Below are 18391 nucleotides of genomic sequence, written 5' to 3'. Positions count from 1 at the left end.
TCCCTGCCCAGCCACCACTACCTAGGCATTAAGGATACTTTGCAGGACTTAAATGTTATTGTTTTTTTTTTTTTTTTTTTCTTGCTTTTTACTTAGCCATAGTGTGAGTACTTTGACAGGTCAAAACTGTACTTGTCTCTGAAGACACAAAAATAAGTCAGGTAAAAGGATGTGCACTCCCTCTTTCATGGTACTGAGAATCTCGTGTGGGACTTAGAGAAATAAACTGAAAATTACTGTAGAAGTTATATAATTGACTTGTAGTGACATTTTGAGAGCGCTGAAATTCCTAAAGATGGTGTGGTAAAGACTGTGCTGCTGGCAACATTTCAGAGCCTCCCGGCGTGGCCATATGACTCTTTCTAGCCAATGAGCTATCAGTGGAATTGAAATGAGACACTTCAAGGCCTGGTCCCTACTGACCTCCGAATTGTACTGCTCCATGGCCCTTTCCCTTGTGTCTGGCTGGAAAGGAGATCTCGCCCATGGTAAGCTTTGAAGTGATAGGTTAATAGATGAGGTCTCCATGAGACTAGTCCTCAAGTGACCTTCACTTAAAACGATTACATAAGAAGAAAGAATCGTCTGCCATTATTTGAGAAGTTCTTTATTTTGAGTTGTGTTTTTTTGTTTGTTTGTTTGTTTGTTTTTGCAATTGTTAGCTTTCCTTATTAATACCAGTATAAACCATGGTTTCCCTTTTTTATATAAAATTATTTTTGCCTTTCAATCCATCGGGTAAAATATCAGATGGGAAAGACACTTATTATTTAATTTTTTGTATCGGCACCTGAGCTGATGAGCTCGTCTATAGAAAAACGACAAAAGAAAACAGATTGTTCCTGTTATAAATTCTCCCATTTTCCTCTTATAACTTAAAGGTTTCATTATTTGCTTCACTTAAGGGGAATGGTGGTATTACTATAATTAACACTGTAGTACAAGTGTAGAGACCAAATTTTCCACTTGTTATATCGCCTATTTAGAGTCATACCACCAGAAAGGGGTGGCTCTGAAGCATCAACTTTGAGATTTTGACTACACTACCTGATCTAGGAAAAAAATGACCAAGGCAAAGGGCGAACTATTCCAAAGTATGGTTCTGAGAAAGGTGAAAAAGACATAAACTTATGCACTCAGACATGGTCTCGGTTTTTCTCAATTTCCAGTTTCTACTGCTAACCAAATCATCAGCATCTTCATCATCGTCTTCATCAAATTTTATTTCATTTAATGCTATCTTAGTTCCTTGAGGCTTAATACTAGTAAGCATATTTGGGTAATAACTGATTTTTGTGGTAAAAATTTAGTATTTCTTTTTCAGTCTTTCTCTCTGGGAAGCATGTGGGTTCAAGAGGAAGCATGCAATAATCCATGCATTCAACCAATACTTATTGAGCATCTATAAGGGGCCAGCTACTGTTGTAGGCAATGGGGGTATATTGTAAACCAAGGAGGCCTCTGTCATTTCTTTCCTCCTCTCGCTCGTTACACCTGATGTGACATGTCTGCCTGCACTACTAGTATCCTTGTGGTCTTGTTCTGTCATGGCAGTTATGGCCTGGTGCTTTCTCCCTGTCTCTCTCTCTCTCTCTCTCTCTCTCTCTCTCTCTCTCTTTCCTCTCCTCTCCTCTCCTCTCCTCTCCTCTCCTCTCCTCTCCCCTCCTCCTCTCCCCCTCCTTTTCTCCCTTTCCCTCCCTCTCTCCCTCCCTCCCTCACTCTCGGTTAGATTGCCAGCAAAATTGAGAGAATGGTACAGAGATTTCCCATATCATCCCCTGAAGCCACACATGCAAAACCTCCCCTGTTAACAACATTACTCACCAGAATGATTCATTTGTTACAATCGGTGAACCTATACTGACACATCAGAATCAAAGTCCATAGTTTACATTAGGGTCCACTCAGTGTCCTCCATTCTATGGATTTGGACCAATGTAGAACGACATGTATTCATCATTAGAGTATTATACAGAGTATTTTCTCTGCCCTACAATTTCTGTGCCCTGCATACTCATCTCTCCTGCCTGAACCCTTGCAACCACTGATCTTTTTACCGTCTCCATTGTGTTGCATTTTTCTGTCATGTAGTTGGAATAGCACGTATGCAGCCTTTTCAGACTGGCTACTTTCACTTAATAATATACATTTAAGTTTCCTCCATGTCTTTTCATGGCTTGCTAGCTCATTTCTTTTTAGTTGTGAATATCATTCCATTGCCTGGATATGCCACAGCTTGTTTATTATCCATTCACTTACTGAAGGATATCTTGGTTGCTACAAGTTTTGAATAATGCGACTATAAACATCTGTGTGCAGGTTTTTGTGTGGACATAAGTTTGCATCTCCTTTGGGTAAATACTAAAGAACACAATTGCTGGATGGTGTTCAGTTTTGTAAGAAACTGCCAAACTGTCCTTCAGAAGGGCCACAGCATTTTAAATTCCCACCAGCAGGGGATGAGTAGGCCTGTTGCTCCCCATCCTCTTCAGCATTTGGTGTTGTTGGTGTTCTGGATTTTGGCCATTCTAAAAGGTCAATAGTGGCCTTCATCTCTTTTTTGTCTGTTTTGTTCATCCGTGTGTCTCAAATGCCTAAAACAGTGCCTGAGATCGTGTCTGATAGTAAGTACACAATAAATATTTGTTGAATTAAAGTATGTTTTATATGTCGCTCTTGTACTCAGATGCCACTCAAGAAGAAAGTAAGGAGAAAAAATAGTGAAAAACTATGTTAGTTGTAGTGGTTGGCCCTGTGTAGACTTTTCCTGTGATGCTTCACTTATTCCCAGGTGGCATTCTTGGCCACCATACACTCTCAAGTAATTACCGAAAATCGTTCACAAGATTCCTCCAGGCACGAGTTTGCAGAAGAGATGGAAATCACAGGCAGGGACTGGCGAAATATTTTCCTGGTTAGAATTCATAAGACATTCCTAGTTGCATATTTTGGATATGTCATGTCTCATGTAACAAGACTTACTGGAAGTTGGGTAGGCTATTTAGCACCTAAAACTCCATCTAACACAAAGATCTACTTTCAAAGGAAAAAGCCTGTGCTTCCCCTGTCTAGAATATTTTGTGGTTAGTGATTTTAAACTGCAGAATGTACCTTTTCATGAAGCAAGACTGTACCTGAGACTTTTAGAAAACCTGCCTTCCTTGAGATAAAAAAGACTTTGAAATATAAAACAATTTATAATATCAGCCCTTCCCCCATTTGGGCCAGGAAGAAAGTCTGAATCTCCTACAGGCCATCCAGTGGCAGTGACCAGGTAAGATGCTATTCCAGGCACACTACACGTTGGCTCTACCTCCTTCCATGGCTTCACTCCTTTGCAGAAGGCCATGGAAAGGAGAATCTACCCCAAAGGTACCACTGAGTTCTACAGCTTCTCCTATAGATCAGTGAAGGTGGGAATAAAGAAGATACTGACGTCTGATATTTTACCCTTCCCAATTTATTTACCTTTAGTGCTTTATGCTCGCAACAATTTCTTAAATTATCTTTCTTTTCTGTGACAACAGCCTTTTCTTGCTTAATGCTCATTTTCCTGCACTTCTCTTTGGCTTATAGTAAAATTCCAGCCTCACCATTCCCACCCCAATCCTTAATACATTAAATTTAGAAATACATATATTTAGAAAAATATATATTTCTTCAATATGTCGAGTTTTCTACACTATCATCTCCCTAGGCACTCAAAAACTTTTAATTTAAAACATAGAACAAAAGAAATGACCACTGTGTTCCTAATTGTATAATTTTACCCTTCCATTAAACTAGTGAATTAGAGGAGCAAAGCTATTGAGAATGAAAAGGTATTAGCTTCATGCCTCAAAAATACAATCCCTGTTATATTAATAACAATGAAAATGCATGAAAAAATGAATAAGATCTAGGTTGTTATATAAAGTACTATACACGTACAAAATTTTGGAGAAAACTGCTATAAAATGTAGGCAGTAGGATAAATGATGAAGGAGAAATACCATAAAATAAATAAATTGAAGAGATAAAATCTGTAAAAGCAAACAAGAATTAGGAGCAACTTTGCAGAAGTCATAAAAGGAAATAGAAAACTATTATTTTAAAGTAGCAGGGTAGAATGTGAAATTGCAATTTTAAAAGTCAGGAAGTATGTAAATTTTGGTAGCAATTTTTGCAATGCCAACTCCCCCATAAAATTCTTTTAACACCTCCACAAGTTGTATAAACTGGAACATAATAAAAATATAAATTAATGAGAAGTATATACACTCATTTTCAAATCTATTACACTGTGCCTGTCTGTTCAATAATTTTGGGGTTTAGATTATCTGAAGGGTCCTATTATTTCTGGTATACAGAGTTCATATACATGAAAATGAGGCCAGCTACACAGATGAAGAATGAAAGCACAATTTGGATAAATAAAGTATTTTTTCAGTTGCAATGTAGTACTTTAGCTATCATTCATTTATTTCAAAAAAGTGACTTACTGTTTGTCTATAAACTAACCTGAATGAGATGCATCTTCAGTGGCCCAAATAGCCTAATTTATTAACACTGAGTTATCTTCTCATGAAGGATATGCTTCAAACAAAGCTTTTGAATGTATAGGAAAAGGACTCTGGTTTATGGACAGTTCTTTAGCTTTCATTTTTCTTTTATTTTCATTGACAGTAAAATTTTCTGGAGAGTACAATCAAGATAGTGTATTCATAGAAATAACATTAATAGAAGCTTGGTCATAAATGAGAACAGTCATAATAACAATCTCCCTTACCAAAGCATTCCACACAGAGTGATAACAGCACAATAAATAAAGAATTTGTCATTTGTCACACAACAAATAAAACAGAATTGTCATAGCAAAAATGTAATTTTATAAATGTTCTTATACTAAAAATAAAAACAAAACAAACATATGAGATCATGCACTGGAGACAAAAGCTAAAAGTGAATAGTTACAGCAAAAAAAAAAAATGCAAAAGATAAAAATGTTCAAGTATTGTGAGAAAAAAGGGGAAGATTTAAATAGAATGGTTTCCGAATAAATCACTTGTATTTACTACCCTAGAAGGGTCTTTGTCCATGAGTACTTCATGCTGTTAGAATACATACTGCTATCCATGTAAAGGACAGATTCCATTTCCTTGGAGTACACCTCCTGTTACAAGAATGGAATGAAATCATGGTTTACTTTGATTATAAATAGACAATAATAATTCAGAGGAAACATTCGCAAGAAGAGGCCAGTGTGACGCCCTGGAATCACAGGGGCCTGGGAGTTAGGAAACATGGACTCTAGTCCTATTTTCATCATTGACTGTGAAAGATACTGCCCAGTTCTGAAATGAAATTTCAACACAGGTTTCAATTTTTGCTGTAAGACTTGAACTATCAGAATTAGCAGAGAGCAGTAAAAATAATAAGAACAATAATAATAAAAGTTTAACATTTTTATTGATGCTTAATTTAAAAAAAAAAAGAGTATTGAAAAATAAAGTTGCATCACTTCAAAGAACTAAGAATTCTACAACGCTTCAGTGGGGCTGTTCGAAGAGTATAACAATTTCTTCCCCAACATAACTATTCTAAGCAGTGCCTTTATACTTTGTGGTTGAAGAGTATATCAGATTTGAACAGGGGCTATTTTCTACATGATTAGGAAAAGACATGTTTGTCATGGGAGTAAAAAAATAAAATCTGTCTGTTAAATTACACATAAATATAAGGTACAAATGTATTTTTAAAATACAGATTAAAATAATCACACTTGCATTGTGTACATACGAAAATACAGTATTTAATATTCAATATACACAGACACATTTATGATAAATGCAACTATTTGGCAATGCCAGTTCTTTCAGGGTTTTCTCTGTCCCCTACTTCCATAGATATGGAAACAAAACTATTCCGCGAAAATCGCCTAGCTCTGGCGCACATCTTGAAGCAGTTTGTTAATCTCAGCCACCAGCTCACTGGCATCCATGAGTTCGTGTTTTCCGTCGTTGAGGTGGTTGAGCACATTGTCGAAATCGTCTTCTTCGTAATTTTCAGGGATCTCCTCCATGGCCGGCAGCCACTTGGCGGAGGGCTGCACACTGGAGTGCGTGCCCAGTGGGGGCCCGGCGCTGGCAGTGGGGTTTTGAAAATGAGTACTGGCCGCCCAAGCAGCCACACCTTGTGGGTAGCCCACAGTCTTGGCTGGCAGAGGTCCCTTCCGGCGTTCCAGCGAGTTGGACCTATCCACCTCGCTGCACTCAGAATAGGCGTCCAGGGAAGGCGGTAAGAGGCGCTGGAACACACTGCTCATTTCCGAGAGCAGGGAAGACGTGCTGGTGTCCCCAGTGTCCTCGTCGCTTGGGGAGTCCTTCCCAAAGGTGGAAAAACTCTTCTTCTTTTCACCAGGATCTGCAGGCTGGGTGTCATCCTCAAGGCTCTGGTGAGGGTGCTGCTGCTGGGGTTGTGCTGGGAACTCCTCCCCAGGGATGAACATGTTACTCCTATAGTCAGAGGATGGCGAGGGCAGCGGTGGCATCCAGCACTGGTCTGAGTGTCCCAGGACCCTGCACTCCTCCGTGCAGAGCCTCATAGCTGCGCTCAAGGAAAACAGTGGGCATTTGTTACTATGCGCGGGCGGCAGGACTCCAAATGACGGGGAAACAATGGAATTGTATTTCAAAGAAATAAGAGTGAGGCAGTTTTAAACTACTACCTTGATGCTAACTCGCTATTTTATACGTTAGATGGACTACAATTATGGCTTTAAGGGCTAGTTTTATGGACCTGGCATATTTTTTCCTTGTTTATCAATTAAGGAAAGGGGGTGGCAGGGGTCCCGACTCGTGGACTTCTCAGGAATGTCATTTCTGCTACTCAAATAATGAGAAAATGAATTGATAACTTATACATGAGAATGACTGAAAAAACACCTAAGATGTGGGTGATGAAATATTTGCTGAACATAAATTCTAAAAAACACCAGAGCTGTAAGGTAAAAGCCATAATTTTAAATGCCATCAGATAGTCCTTGAGTCATATCTTTGAGAAACTTTCCAGATAGTGAGATCTATCTGACCTACTTTAGTTTTAATGAAAGTATTGAGAATATAATGAGCTATCAAATCATTATACTTATGAATCTCTCTTAAAGGTATTCTGGATTGTTTATTGACTTGTTACTTAAAGTATTAGTGCAAATTATCCTCAACTACCAGACATCTGTAGTTACTCTGTTAAGAAGTCTTCTTTTAAAGCTTTGAAATTCAAATGGATGGAAAAGTCATCAAAAGATGAATATGAAAAACCTATTGGTTAGTTCTTCCAGTTGTTATGATGTTCTGTTGGAATGTGAGTGGCCACACTCACAGAAAATGATAGATGATATGAGAAAAGCAGAAAGGTAAAGAGGAGAAAAATCTCTATATCTGGCAAATAACAATAACTAAACTACATACCAACCAGGAAATGTGAAGATATACAGTATGCTCCACAAATCACCCATCTTTTTCAGTAACTCTTAGATCTTTCCCGTATCATGATTTCCTTGTAGAGCAAATGACAGAATGCAGAAAATGTAAAGCAAGTATCTTGGATATGAGTGAAAACTGGATTGATATTAGCCGTACCTGTATATTAAGAGCTAATACTGTAGATAGGGCTACTTCAGAAAGATGTATCTTTCTCCAAAAATATTGCTAAAAAGGATGACTCTTGAACAATACCAAATACCTTGTCTGAGGAAGCAAGTTGTCTATTGTGTTTATTACTGTATCTCAGCACTGGGTAGGGTGTCTGCAGAGAATAATTGTTCACTACGTATTTTCGAATCATCAGGGAAATGTGACTCAAACTACTGTGATATCAGCTCAAATCTGTCAGAATGACTATTATTAAATAAATACATAAACAAATAAATAACAAGTGTTGGCGAGGATGTGGAGAAACTGAACCCTTGTGCACTGTTGTTGGAAATGTAAAACGGTGCAGCCACTATGGAAAATAGTATGGAGGTTTCTCAAAAAATAAAAATGAACTACTATATTATCCAGCAATCCCACTTCTGGATATTTATCCAAAAGAATGAATGAATGCAAGTATTGTGAGTGAGAAAAAAGTCTGCTTGAAAATTAAAGGAAGCATCAACACTGCAGAGATAGTGTGAACCCTGATTCCACAGGAATCATTTGTGGGGTAAGAGACAGAGGGCGAACCTGGAGAATCCTTGCGTAATTTTTCTATAAAGAAAGGTTAAGTTTAAATAAGGAAGGATAATTTAAGAACAAAAGCCTGTTTAGATGTGCTGACTTCATGCATTATTACTACTTAGAAATAGAAATAGAAGTGATGAAATATTTGTTCATCACTTAGTGTGGACAAAACCAAAAGGAGTTGAAAGTAACTGGAATACTTTAATAGCAGTGAGGTTTTCTCAGCAGTGAAGTAACTATCAAAGTGGTAATGAATTGTGTGTTTTTTTCATAATTCTCTGGGTCTCTGAAAATGGAAAGGAGACCTGTCTATATTGTCTTACTCACATCCTGTTACAAGGAAAAAGGAATAAACCTGATGACACTTCTCATTTATTTTCTAGCCTTTAACACTGTGGGAAGGACTTAACTGTTTGATTGACTTTGTTTTATTTTAATGATTAATGACAAAGGGGAGATAAAAGGAAAAATTATGTAGGCTTCTAAGACTACTGAGTATGATCAAATTTCTAGAGATCTGAATATAATGAATAATCTGGGTGATTAAATTGATAACTCATGTTAAAAATAACTTTGGTCACAGGGATTTTTTTTAATGGGATGCTATTTTACAACTTCAAAATAAATAAATGGGGCTTTAATTATAAAAAAACAAATTCAAATTTAAAACCTCAGCGAATATGAAACATTGAGAAAGCCCAGTAGAGAGAGGGATGACAAAAGTAATGGAGATGGAAGAGCAGTGCTGCAGGAGAGGGCATTTCGCAGATTCATTGACACATTCAGTCTTTTCCCTGGAGACCTAACTATTTGAAAACCTTCTTGGTGTATGTGTAATTCAGTGCCACCCAGGTTCCATATCACATCCAATGAGTAGGACTGGTACGCAAGTGGTGCAAGTGGGTACTTTCCTGTCCCTCCTTGAAAGCCCTGCCAGGTGGTTAAATTTCCCCTGGGGAGGGGAGGATGTAGGGGAAGTCACTACGTGACTACCAATTCTGTCCCTATCCTGCACCTTATAGGTAGGACGGAAAGCAAGCATCAAAAAGAAGAGGAAAAACATATGCCTAACCTCTACCAAGCTATTAGATAATGAGTGATCCATCAGTTATGTATTAAGAGCCTGTCATATGTGAAGTGCAATGATAGCTCCCCACTCTCAAGTGCTTTCAGATCTAGTTCTGAGTGGAGGTGTAGCAAATGAGGCCCGAAATGCCCAGTTAGAGTGCCAAACTATGTGATGCTGAGGGCTTGTCAAGAAAAGACAAAATAGTGGACATGGAGGCTGAAGTAATTAAAGAAACAGAAACTGGAAACAAAATTTGAGAGGTGAAGAGGATTTAGATAAAGTGAAGAGAAGCCAGTTTTTCAGGTGGAAAGGCACATGAGCAAAGGGATGGTGTATTATGTGAAGAGACGGCCCTGCCTATTGCAAAAGATACAAAAAAGCCAAAATTGCGAGTTAATATGCTAGGAGTGGATTTCATTGACCTTGGAATGCCAAGATAAGTAGCTTTAATGAGGTGTTGCTGGGCAACAAAAGTCAATTATTGATTCTGAACCAAAAAATGGAAATTAAAATGTTAGAAAAAGTCGTTCAAGCTGTATAAAAGAATGATTTGACAAAGGGAGGCATTTCTGGAGAGAAAATAACAGTGTGTGTGCTTGCACCGTGAAGCAGCCGTGGAAGAAAGGCCAGAACTAGGATACCGGCCATAAGAATGACGAGAACTCGGATTTAAAGAGGAATGTTTGAATTCAATAATCACTGAGGACAAATGGATGAAAAGTGGAATGGGCTCAATCAGAAAGGAATGTCACAAGAAACAAAATCAAAAGCCTTTATAAATCATCCTGGTGCCGCTAACACTATGGGAAAGTGGAGGTTTTGCAGGAATATGTGTAGTACTGTAATTCACAGCTGACTGAGTAAGGAAGAAAGTATGTTGACAAACATGAGCTAACAGACAAAAATGTGTGCTGCTTTTACTGCTCACAAAGCAGGATACGTCTGTGGGAATTAATAGAATGAATAACCAGAAATGACCCTGTTGGCAGGCAACTCAACATAACATAATCTATATTTGATCACAGTCTAATGCAGAAAAACTATTGGAAGATGATACTAAGTCCTAAAAATACACATGCTTTTGAAAACTGCACTGATTTCTGTTAATGGCATTCAGATGTGGATTTATTATTTTTTTTTCCTACTTGGGATAATTCCTGGGAATAGAAGTTTACAAAGAACAAGTTTTACACCCTAATGTACCAGCAGAAGCTGCCAGGGTGAAGAATAAGCCAGAAAATAGGTGAAGTATCATCAGAATGATGGTCATAATTGAAGGATGGTTATCTCTGTGTAGATACTCAATGTGCACATTTCTTTCCATACTAGCTAAACGTGAGTAAAGCTTAAAATATTTTGTGGATCGTTGGTGATATCCTGGTGCTGATATCCTGGTGTTGATATGCCTGCAAAATACTTTCTACCACACCCCACCTGAGGGCTGGTAGCCAGTGAGGCAGAAATGTATCTACTGTACCACAGTTGGTTGTGATACACCAACAATATAGGTTTCCCACTACACACCTGAATTAAGTGTGATTGTCTAAAGATGGAATTTTTTTTCAAAGGTTGTGTATATATTAAGTGGTATTATTAATGATAATATACAAGTGAGCCTCTAACTTTGAAAAAAATGTAACTTGGAAGGAGCCTAAAGTCACTCATTAAGCAAGACTTGCTATTATCTAGACTTTCTCTATATCTAACCAGTGTTTCCCCAGTGTCTTTATTTTATTTTTATTTATTTTTATTTTTTTTTAACTCAAGCGTTAGATAATTCTCCTGCCATGAACATACCTGATGTTGGTAACTTTGAAAATACAGGAAAGAGTGAAAAAGAAGTCTCGTACTTTTTTTTTTTTTTTAAGTTAGACCATGATTAGCTATTAGAATTATCGGATTTCAGAATGAAAAAGTACTCTGGGCATCATTGAGGCCCACAAATGACAAGGTTATCTGAGTTGGGGCAGTGGTGCTCTTTTTAACTATGCTGATAAGTTATAGTTTTGATGAATAGACTCCATGTGATTTAAAAGTAACACATAATGAAATAGTGATACAACGCCCATTGTGTTACTTTCCTGTTTCATGAAATAATATAATTGTGAAATCAGACTATTCAAAGTTAGAGATCAATATTTAAAATTAGGGTTCTATCAGTATCAGAGAATCATAGAAATTCAGCCAGCTCTTTCATTTCATAGGTAAGAAAAATAAAACTGATTATCTTTGAGCAAGTTGTCTGAAGCCATATATATTTCACTAGATTTTCAGAGCTTTCTCTTTAACTTGGTCTAGAGAGTCTACAAATAAAATAAAAAAAAAAAAAAGAAAGAAAGAAAGAAAAGAGAGAGAGAGAGAGAGAGAGAGAGAGAGAGAGAGAGAGAGAGAAAGAAAGAAAGAAAGAAAGAAAGAAAGAAAGAAAGAAAGAAAGAAAGAAAGAAAGAAAGAAACCATGGATGACCATGCAAACATGTGCTTTCATTCATAAGTCCTTTCCATACATTCATTCTGCTAGGAATGCAGTATCTGTTACTGTAATAACATAATTAAATAAGCAGCATTTAATAGTTTCATGGAGGGCAGTAATATTTTAACATATAAGAACAAATTTGTCATGCAACATAGTAAAAAACAAAAAGCCACCTGTTACTTCATATGACTCTTGATTAGATTAATGTTTAAGAGTATGGGGATTGGCTTAAATCTCACTTCTACCATGTACAAATCGCCTGATTTTGAACACATTTTTTCACATTTGTAAGCTTCAGTTTTCAAATCTAAAACCATTTATAAGAACACTACTGTTCCTCGCACCACTGCTAATCCCTCTTTCAAAATGCTGGAAGAAGCCATGCAAGTGCAGAGCAGCTCCTGGGCCTGGAGTAAGTGGGGGGCCATCCCTGGTAAATACTTCTGTGATGGTTAGGACTAATACTAATACTGCTGCAACTGCTGCCACCTTGACTACCTCTTACTGATGAGTGCCAGATCTGCTATTTCCTGATCTCACCTAAATTTCTGTGGCTCTCTGAAGTGCCCTCATGTCTAGTTCCTAACCTCATTTACTGATCTGTTATTTAGAAAACAACTCAGACAGGTAGTATGTTTTTGTTCTGCTTTTCTTTCATTCATCAAATGGCAATCACTCTATCAACATTTAGTGGAATGGAGAAACGTAAGTAGCCAAAGGAGCCATCTGTGTGTTCCTAAGAATTGACTTAGTGTTCGTCTTTAGTCACCGGGTTGCTTCACTGATGCAGTCGGTGTTTACTCAGTTGGTTGGTCAGAGTTTTGACTGCACAATTAGAAGGCATTCTCAGGAAAATGTGGCTCATAACTTACTAGGATCTCCTCCATCCATCTGTGTACTTATAAATTCCTCTCTTGGACTCCTGCTCCTCTTCTTCTATAGTGCAGCCATGAAATGAAAGGTGGCAAAAAATATTCTCTGCTTACCACCTACGAAGATGCATTCTTTCTCCTATTTTTAGTGATTAAAGTATACCATTTCCTAGTATATTTTAATCTCTGATTCTGTGAGTTGGTTTCCATCACAGGAAATGTGTCCTCCAAATTATAGTCCAGTTCACCACTATGCACCAAAACAGGCTGTGTGAGTGAAAACAACCACCCAGTAATTTTATACAGAGTTGCTCAGGAGTGTCCTATGGCAGCACTGGATGGGGTAGAAAGCGGAGGGGAGCAGTGTGGTTGGTTCCTTCCCCTCCTCTGCCCACCCCTTTCTTCTTGTTAGGCTCTCATGCTTGTCCTTCTCTACCAACTGCTTAACATAAATTGTAAGAAAATAAGTTTACAGTGTTTCAGTTTACGTTCGCTGCTCAGAGTGTGCAAATTACAGAGACTTAGTTCAAAGGACAAAGAGAATGTAAGCATGGGAGAAATGGTTCACTTCACTGCTGTAATAGATCTGAAAATAAGGATTCATCTGTCACTACCCTCTTACCTGCTGGGATTCGTCCATCTGTAAGAAACAGGTCGCTGAATCCTTCACCCAGCAGCCTATCTATTGGAGAATCTCGCCCTAAATCATAATCACTGTCTCCTGCTTCACTGTCACCACGGCCACTGTCTTTCAAGCTAAATTTGTCCATGTCTTGAAGGGCATATCTAGAAAGATAAATCAGGGAAAGTATAGTTTTTATTCTTTGGCATCCATGTTATTTGAGATTTAATAGGTAACACAAAGGTAATTCATACCTATAGCTCCTAGAATATTTGTTTCCTCGAAAACTTGGCCTTGGCTGATATTGCCCCTGGTGAAGCATTGAGAGAAGCTGGGAGACCTGCTGGAAACCAAATAGACAGAACTGATTCCTGGAGACAAACCGCCAAATACTCACAAGCTTTTAGCAAGGAAAAACAGCCACTCACTGTTTCATCCTAATTAATTGAACATGTTATCTCTCTTTTAAAGATTTACATGTGCTGGACCGTGGCAGACTGTGCAGCTGGCCACCAAATATCACTGAATACATCCCAGAGAGATCTGAATGATCTAATACAACTGACTTTTTTTTTTCTTTTTGGAAGAGGACGTCTTTATAAATAACACATTGATTTCCTTTATTTTATAGTTCAGATTAAAGTAATCAGTTATAAAAATACATGGAAAATGCTGTAAAATACAACATTCTAACATATGTAGTTAAAATCATGTCAGAACATTTTCAAAAGTTGAACAAATATAACATGCACTGAGCTAGGACTCTGGAGGCCTCAGGCTGTGATTTCTTAATAGAGACCACAACTAGAATAAAGCAAGCCTCTTTATTTTTGACTTCTAGTATCTTAATCTGGGAAGTAAGGGGATTCTAATCTGATAGTTCTTTGTGAGTTTCATGTTTACTTTTCAATATTATACATAGTACATGCAAGTAAATTATTTAAGAAAAACTTAAAACAGTATGCTAAGGTGTGTAAACTTGCTATATACACATAGTGTAACTTGTGTAGCTATCCTACTTAATTTGCATTTTGTTAGTATTGTTACTTCTTAATGGAAGCATTTAAGAACTAACACAACTCCTGAATACTGACTTTGGCAGTGAATTGGTGCAGTGCATGATCTTACCTCAACCGCGGGAGTGGCATGGGTGAGTTCTAATGAGAAATTCTCTGGCACGTGGTTCGATGAGATTGTCACCAAACTGTTGAGGGACTGGTGACTGTTGTGGCTCTGTCGGCTGCCCATCTGCCCTCTTTCTAAGGTAGGCGATGAAGATGGAGACGATCTGTGATGAGATCTGATGGGTAGAGTGCCATTTATGGTTGGCACCAGTGTGATGTCCCCTTTGTGAATCTGTCTCGATGGCCTTTTGGGGTGGTGCTGGTACGTTGATTCTGCTACCCTGCAGTTGTAGGATCTGGTGTCTTTCTTTTCTCGGTTACACCGAGTTGCAAACAGCACCATAATAACCAACAACACTGCACAAATTGCTCCTAAGGAAATAATTATAATCATGGAGACGTCCAGAGATGCCTGGCTGACTGAGGTCATGGCTGTGCTTGTCACTGACTCTGCATATTCAAAGATCATGCACTTCAGAAGGACTTTGGTATGCAGCTGAGGATTGCCTTTGTCCTGGATGATAACTGAGAGCTCCCATTCTGTATAGGGAACAGAGTCCATGCTCACATTGGTGTGGATGTCACATGATCGGGGGTCAATTAAAAAGATATTCTCCTCATTACCTGCTACTATGGAGCAGCTGAGTTCAGCGTTCACACCAGAGTCTCTGTCAATTGCCCTTATTCTGGTGACATGAAAACCACTCTCGGCCCCTTTGGGAATGGAGATTTCTGCAGTATTATTACGCAGTGCAGGCCCTATGACCACAGGGACATTGTCATTTTCATCAATGATGGTGAGCACCACTGTGGTATTGCTTACAAGTTGCTTCGGACTTCCTCCATCTCTTGCTTCTACCACAAAAGTGATCTGACTCACTTCCTCATGATCAAAGATTCTGAGGGCATAGATGGCTCCATTCGATGGGTCAATGGTTACATATGTCGTTATGGAACTTCCCAGGATAAAACTCTCCAAAATAGTATATGTCACTTGCCCATTTTCTCCAAGATCAGGATCTGTGGCTGTAACAGTGGTGATATATGCCCCTGGCGAGTTATTCTCTGAGATTGCAAATTCATATCGACTTCTCGGGAAGTGGGGTGGATTGTCATTTATATCATTGATTTGAACAGTAAAATGTTTTACTGTAGAGAGACTGGGCGTCCCCTTGTCCTCAGCGATTACAGTCAAACTGTATTCAGATCTCTTTTCTCTATCCAGTGTGGCATTCGTCAAGATTAAATAATTGTTCTCGTAAGTCTTCTGAAGTTTAAAGTGGCCATGTCCATGAAGCTTACAAACGATTTCTCCATTCAGCCCAGAATCCTTGTCCTGAACCCTGACCAAAGCAACAAATGTATCAACAGGATCCCCTTCAAAAATATAAGATATTTCTTCTTTTCCAGGGGACATGAGGTTTATGTTAATTTCAGGTTTGTTATCATTGACATCCACAACCTTAATTATAATTTTGCAATGAGCTGGGATGGAATTAGGACCCAGATCTTGAGCTTGAACGTCAATCTCATAGGATTTGGTGATTTCATAATCCACTTGTTTGAAGAGAGTCAAATGTCCTCTTTCTGAATCAATCTTAAAAGTCTCTATAATTTTGGGAGACACATGACTGCTGAAGGAATATACAATTTTCCCATTGGCGCCCTCGTCTGGATCGGTGGCATTCAGATCAAGGAGCAAAGTGCCCACGGGGGAGTTTTCTAAGAGTTGTATTATATAAGACTGCTGCTCAAAAGCAGGGCTGTTGTCGTTGGAGTCTGAAATGCTTATTTTCAGGATGGACGAGCCAGACCTCTGAGGCACCCCCATGTCTGAGGCAGTGAGCTGAAGCTCGTAGCTTGACGTCAGCTCCCGATCCAGCTCTCTGACCACTATGAGTTCTGCATACTTGGCTCCATCGGTCCTGGTCCGGACCTCGATATTAAAAAAATCGTTGGCAGACAGAGAGTAGGTGTGCAGGGAATTTTCCCCAACATCTGGATCAGATGCACTGTCCAGGGGGATACGCGTGCCCACGGCTGCACTCTCCGATATCTCGATAGGAATGAGAGCTCTTGAAAACTGGGGAGAATTGTCGTTAATATCCAGCACCTCAACTTCAATATGGAAAAGCTGCAGATGCTCAGTGGGTAAAGTGATCACATCAAACTCTATGGAACAGTTCAAGTTTTTTTGGCACAGTTGTTCACGGTCGATTTTCGCCCCTATGCTGATCTCCCCGTTATCCTCATTCACTACCAGCAGAGGAGAATTTCCCCGTTGCATGGCTCGGAAACGAACAGTGGAAGGAGACGGTAGCTTAACTAAAACATCAGCCACATCCTCCGATAGTCTCGCAATTACTGAGCCAACCCTCTGCTCCTCGTAAATCCTGTATTTCAAATTCTTGCCCAACACAGCGGAGTTGAAAGACACCACCAAGAGTGCAAACACAAATCTAAAGTGCATTTTAGCATTCATTTGGTACATCGGTCAGCGTCTGAGGTTCCTCTCACAGAGCAAGTTAGCACAGAAACGCAATCCCCTCAACTTCCTTTGGCAACTTAACGCTAAGCTACATTTGGTACTTGAAACTTGAAAGCGGCTCTTAATAACACAGCACAGCAATTAACAGCTCGCGAACTTTTGTTTTATACACACCGTGTCACGGCTTGCAGATATGATCCTTACGGAGTCCAGTCCTCGCGTGTGTTGGGCTGTTTGTCCTCTTTGCAGGCACAAGAGTCACCGCCGCGCTGCTGCCCGCGTGCAGGCGGAATCCATCTATCGCAGGGCGCGGCGGGGTCTGCAGCGGATCTTTCCCGGAGCGAGTCTTCCTCCCTTTCTCCGCTCGGCTGCAGACTAAACAGCCGTGATTGCTGACTCCAGTCTAAAATCTGTACAACTTCACCTCAACTCAGACAAAGCTCTTTTGCCCGGCGTGTGTTGAATCGCTTCCAGCCAATCAGCGTACTTCCAAATCAAAAGCTGACGGAGTCCCCACAGCCAGGGCGGACGAGAGGGGAGGATGGGAGAGGCAGGGCGACCGAGAGGAGGAGGCGGGGGCTGGGGGCTGGGGGCGCGGGCGGGAGTGGAGGGCGAGGGGCCGGCGCGGGCTGGGGGGCAGGATGGGAGCCGTTCCTGGGGTCCCTCCCTCCCTCTCCTCCTCCCCACCCGCCGCCCCCCTTCCCATCCGCTGCGTTTACTTTCTCTGAGCGTGCCGTGACAAAGGGGAGACAAATTACACAAGAAAAACTTTAAATCAACTTCTGGTCGCCTTTATTTATATGGCATTTTAAATTGTTCTGGTTTTCTTAATCGCCCTTTCTTCTTCCACAAACATGTAATCATCTTGCTTTTCATAGTCTTTAAGTACTGGTTTAACTTAAAATACCTCTAAATGCATTTTGTTGGCGGAGGAATTTAATACAATTTGAAGACTTCCTTCTAATTATGCTTCTCAGACCGCCTATCCCTCCCCCCTCTGAAAATACTTGGGTCTTTCTCCTTCAGGGGGCTCTAGCAGATTTTCTTGGGGCTCTGTTTTAAAGAACAGAACCAGGAAAGAGGTTTCTTTCTCTGTTTTTCTTTCATCTTTATTCTTTCAAGATAAGAAAAGGGTTATTTTCCACTCTTGATTTCTCTTAATTAGCAAGAGTTAAAGGAACACCTTAGGATTTGAAACTAATTAACAATACAGTTCTATCTTACATCACTTCTTTCCTTGAGTCTGGGCAAAACTGGCTATGATATTTCTTTGTCCTGTAGTTGAAAAAAAAAAATCCTATTTATCTTGGATAAAAGACATTTCATGCTTTAGCATGCCAATTTCTACCAGAAGGTACTATGCATACATGGTGAGTCTTCACAATAAATACTGGGTCAACACGGACTCAATAGTTTGCAAGTCAAATTTTTACAATATCTGTGTTATTTATGAAAACACTTTTCAGATATGTATTTTAAAAACCCAAAGCTTGTTTACATTGAAGAATAAAGTGCCTGAGCTGAAAATTGCATTTTATGTGC

The 18391-nt window shown here is 39.4% G+C and overlaps 1 protein-coding gene across 2 annotated transcripts; it reads right to left on the bottom strand.

The window, feature by feature from the left end:
* Positions 1–4630: 4630 nt before the first annotated feature.
* On the bottom strand, positions 4631–17354 carry PCDH18 (protocadherin 18). 2 transcript variants are annotated; one of them, XM_019754493.2, is made up of 4 exons: positions 14366–17354; positions 13492–13580; positions 13238–13401; positions 4631–6585 (listed from the first exon to the last, which is right to left on the bottom strand). In XM_019754493.2, exons 1-4 carry the CDS (start codon positions 16850–16852, stop codon positions 5918–5920), a joined length of 3408 nt encoding a protein of 1135 aa, XP_019610052.2. In that variant the 5' UTR covers positions 16853–17354; the 3' UTR covers positions 4631–5917. The 2 variants fall into 2 exon arrangements, with proteins under 2 accessions (XP_019610052.2, XP_019610053.2); XM_019754494.2 differs by having other exon boundaries at positions 13492–13577.
* Between the last annotated feature and the right edge of the window lie 1037 nt (positions 17355–18391).

This window comes from Rhinolophus sinicus, linkage group LG07 (assembly GCF_036562045.2).
Source record: "Rhinolophus sinicus isolate RSC01 linkage group LG07, ASM3656204v1, whole genome shotgun sequence".
Taxonomy (NCBI): Eukaryota; Metazoa; Chordata; class Mammalia; order Chiroptera; family Rhinolophidae; genus Rhinolophus; species Rhinolophus sinicus.
The sequence above is the reverse complement of the archived record's forward strand: the minus strand, read 5'-3'. Positions and strand labels throughout refer to the sequence as shown.

Coding starts and splice junctions, on each gene's coding strand:
- PCDH18 (XM_019754493.2), bottom strand. CDS start 16,852: ATGTACCAAATGAATGCTAAAATGCACTTTAGATTTGTGTTTGCACTC. Junction 13,581..14,365: donor ATGCCACTCCCGCGGTTGAG/GTAAGATCATGC, acceptor TTTGGTTTCCAG/CAGGTCTCCCAGCTTCTCTC. Junction 13,402..13,491: donor AAATATTCTAGGAGCTATAG/GTATGAATTACC, acceptor TTATCTTTCTAG/ATATGCCCTTCAAGACATGG.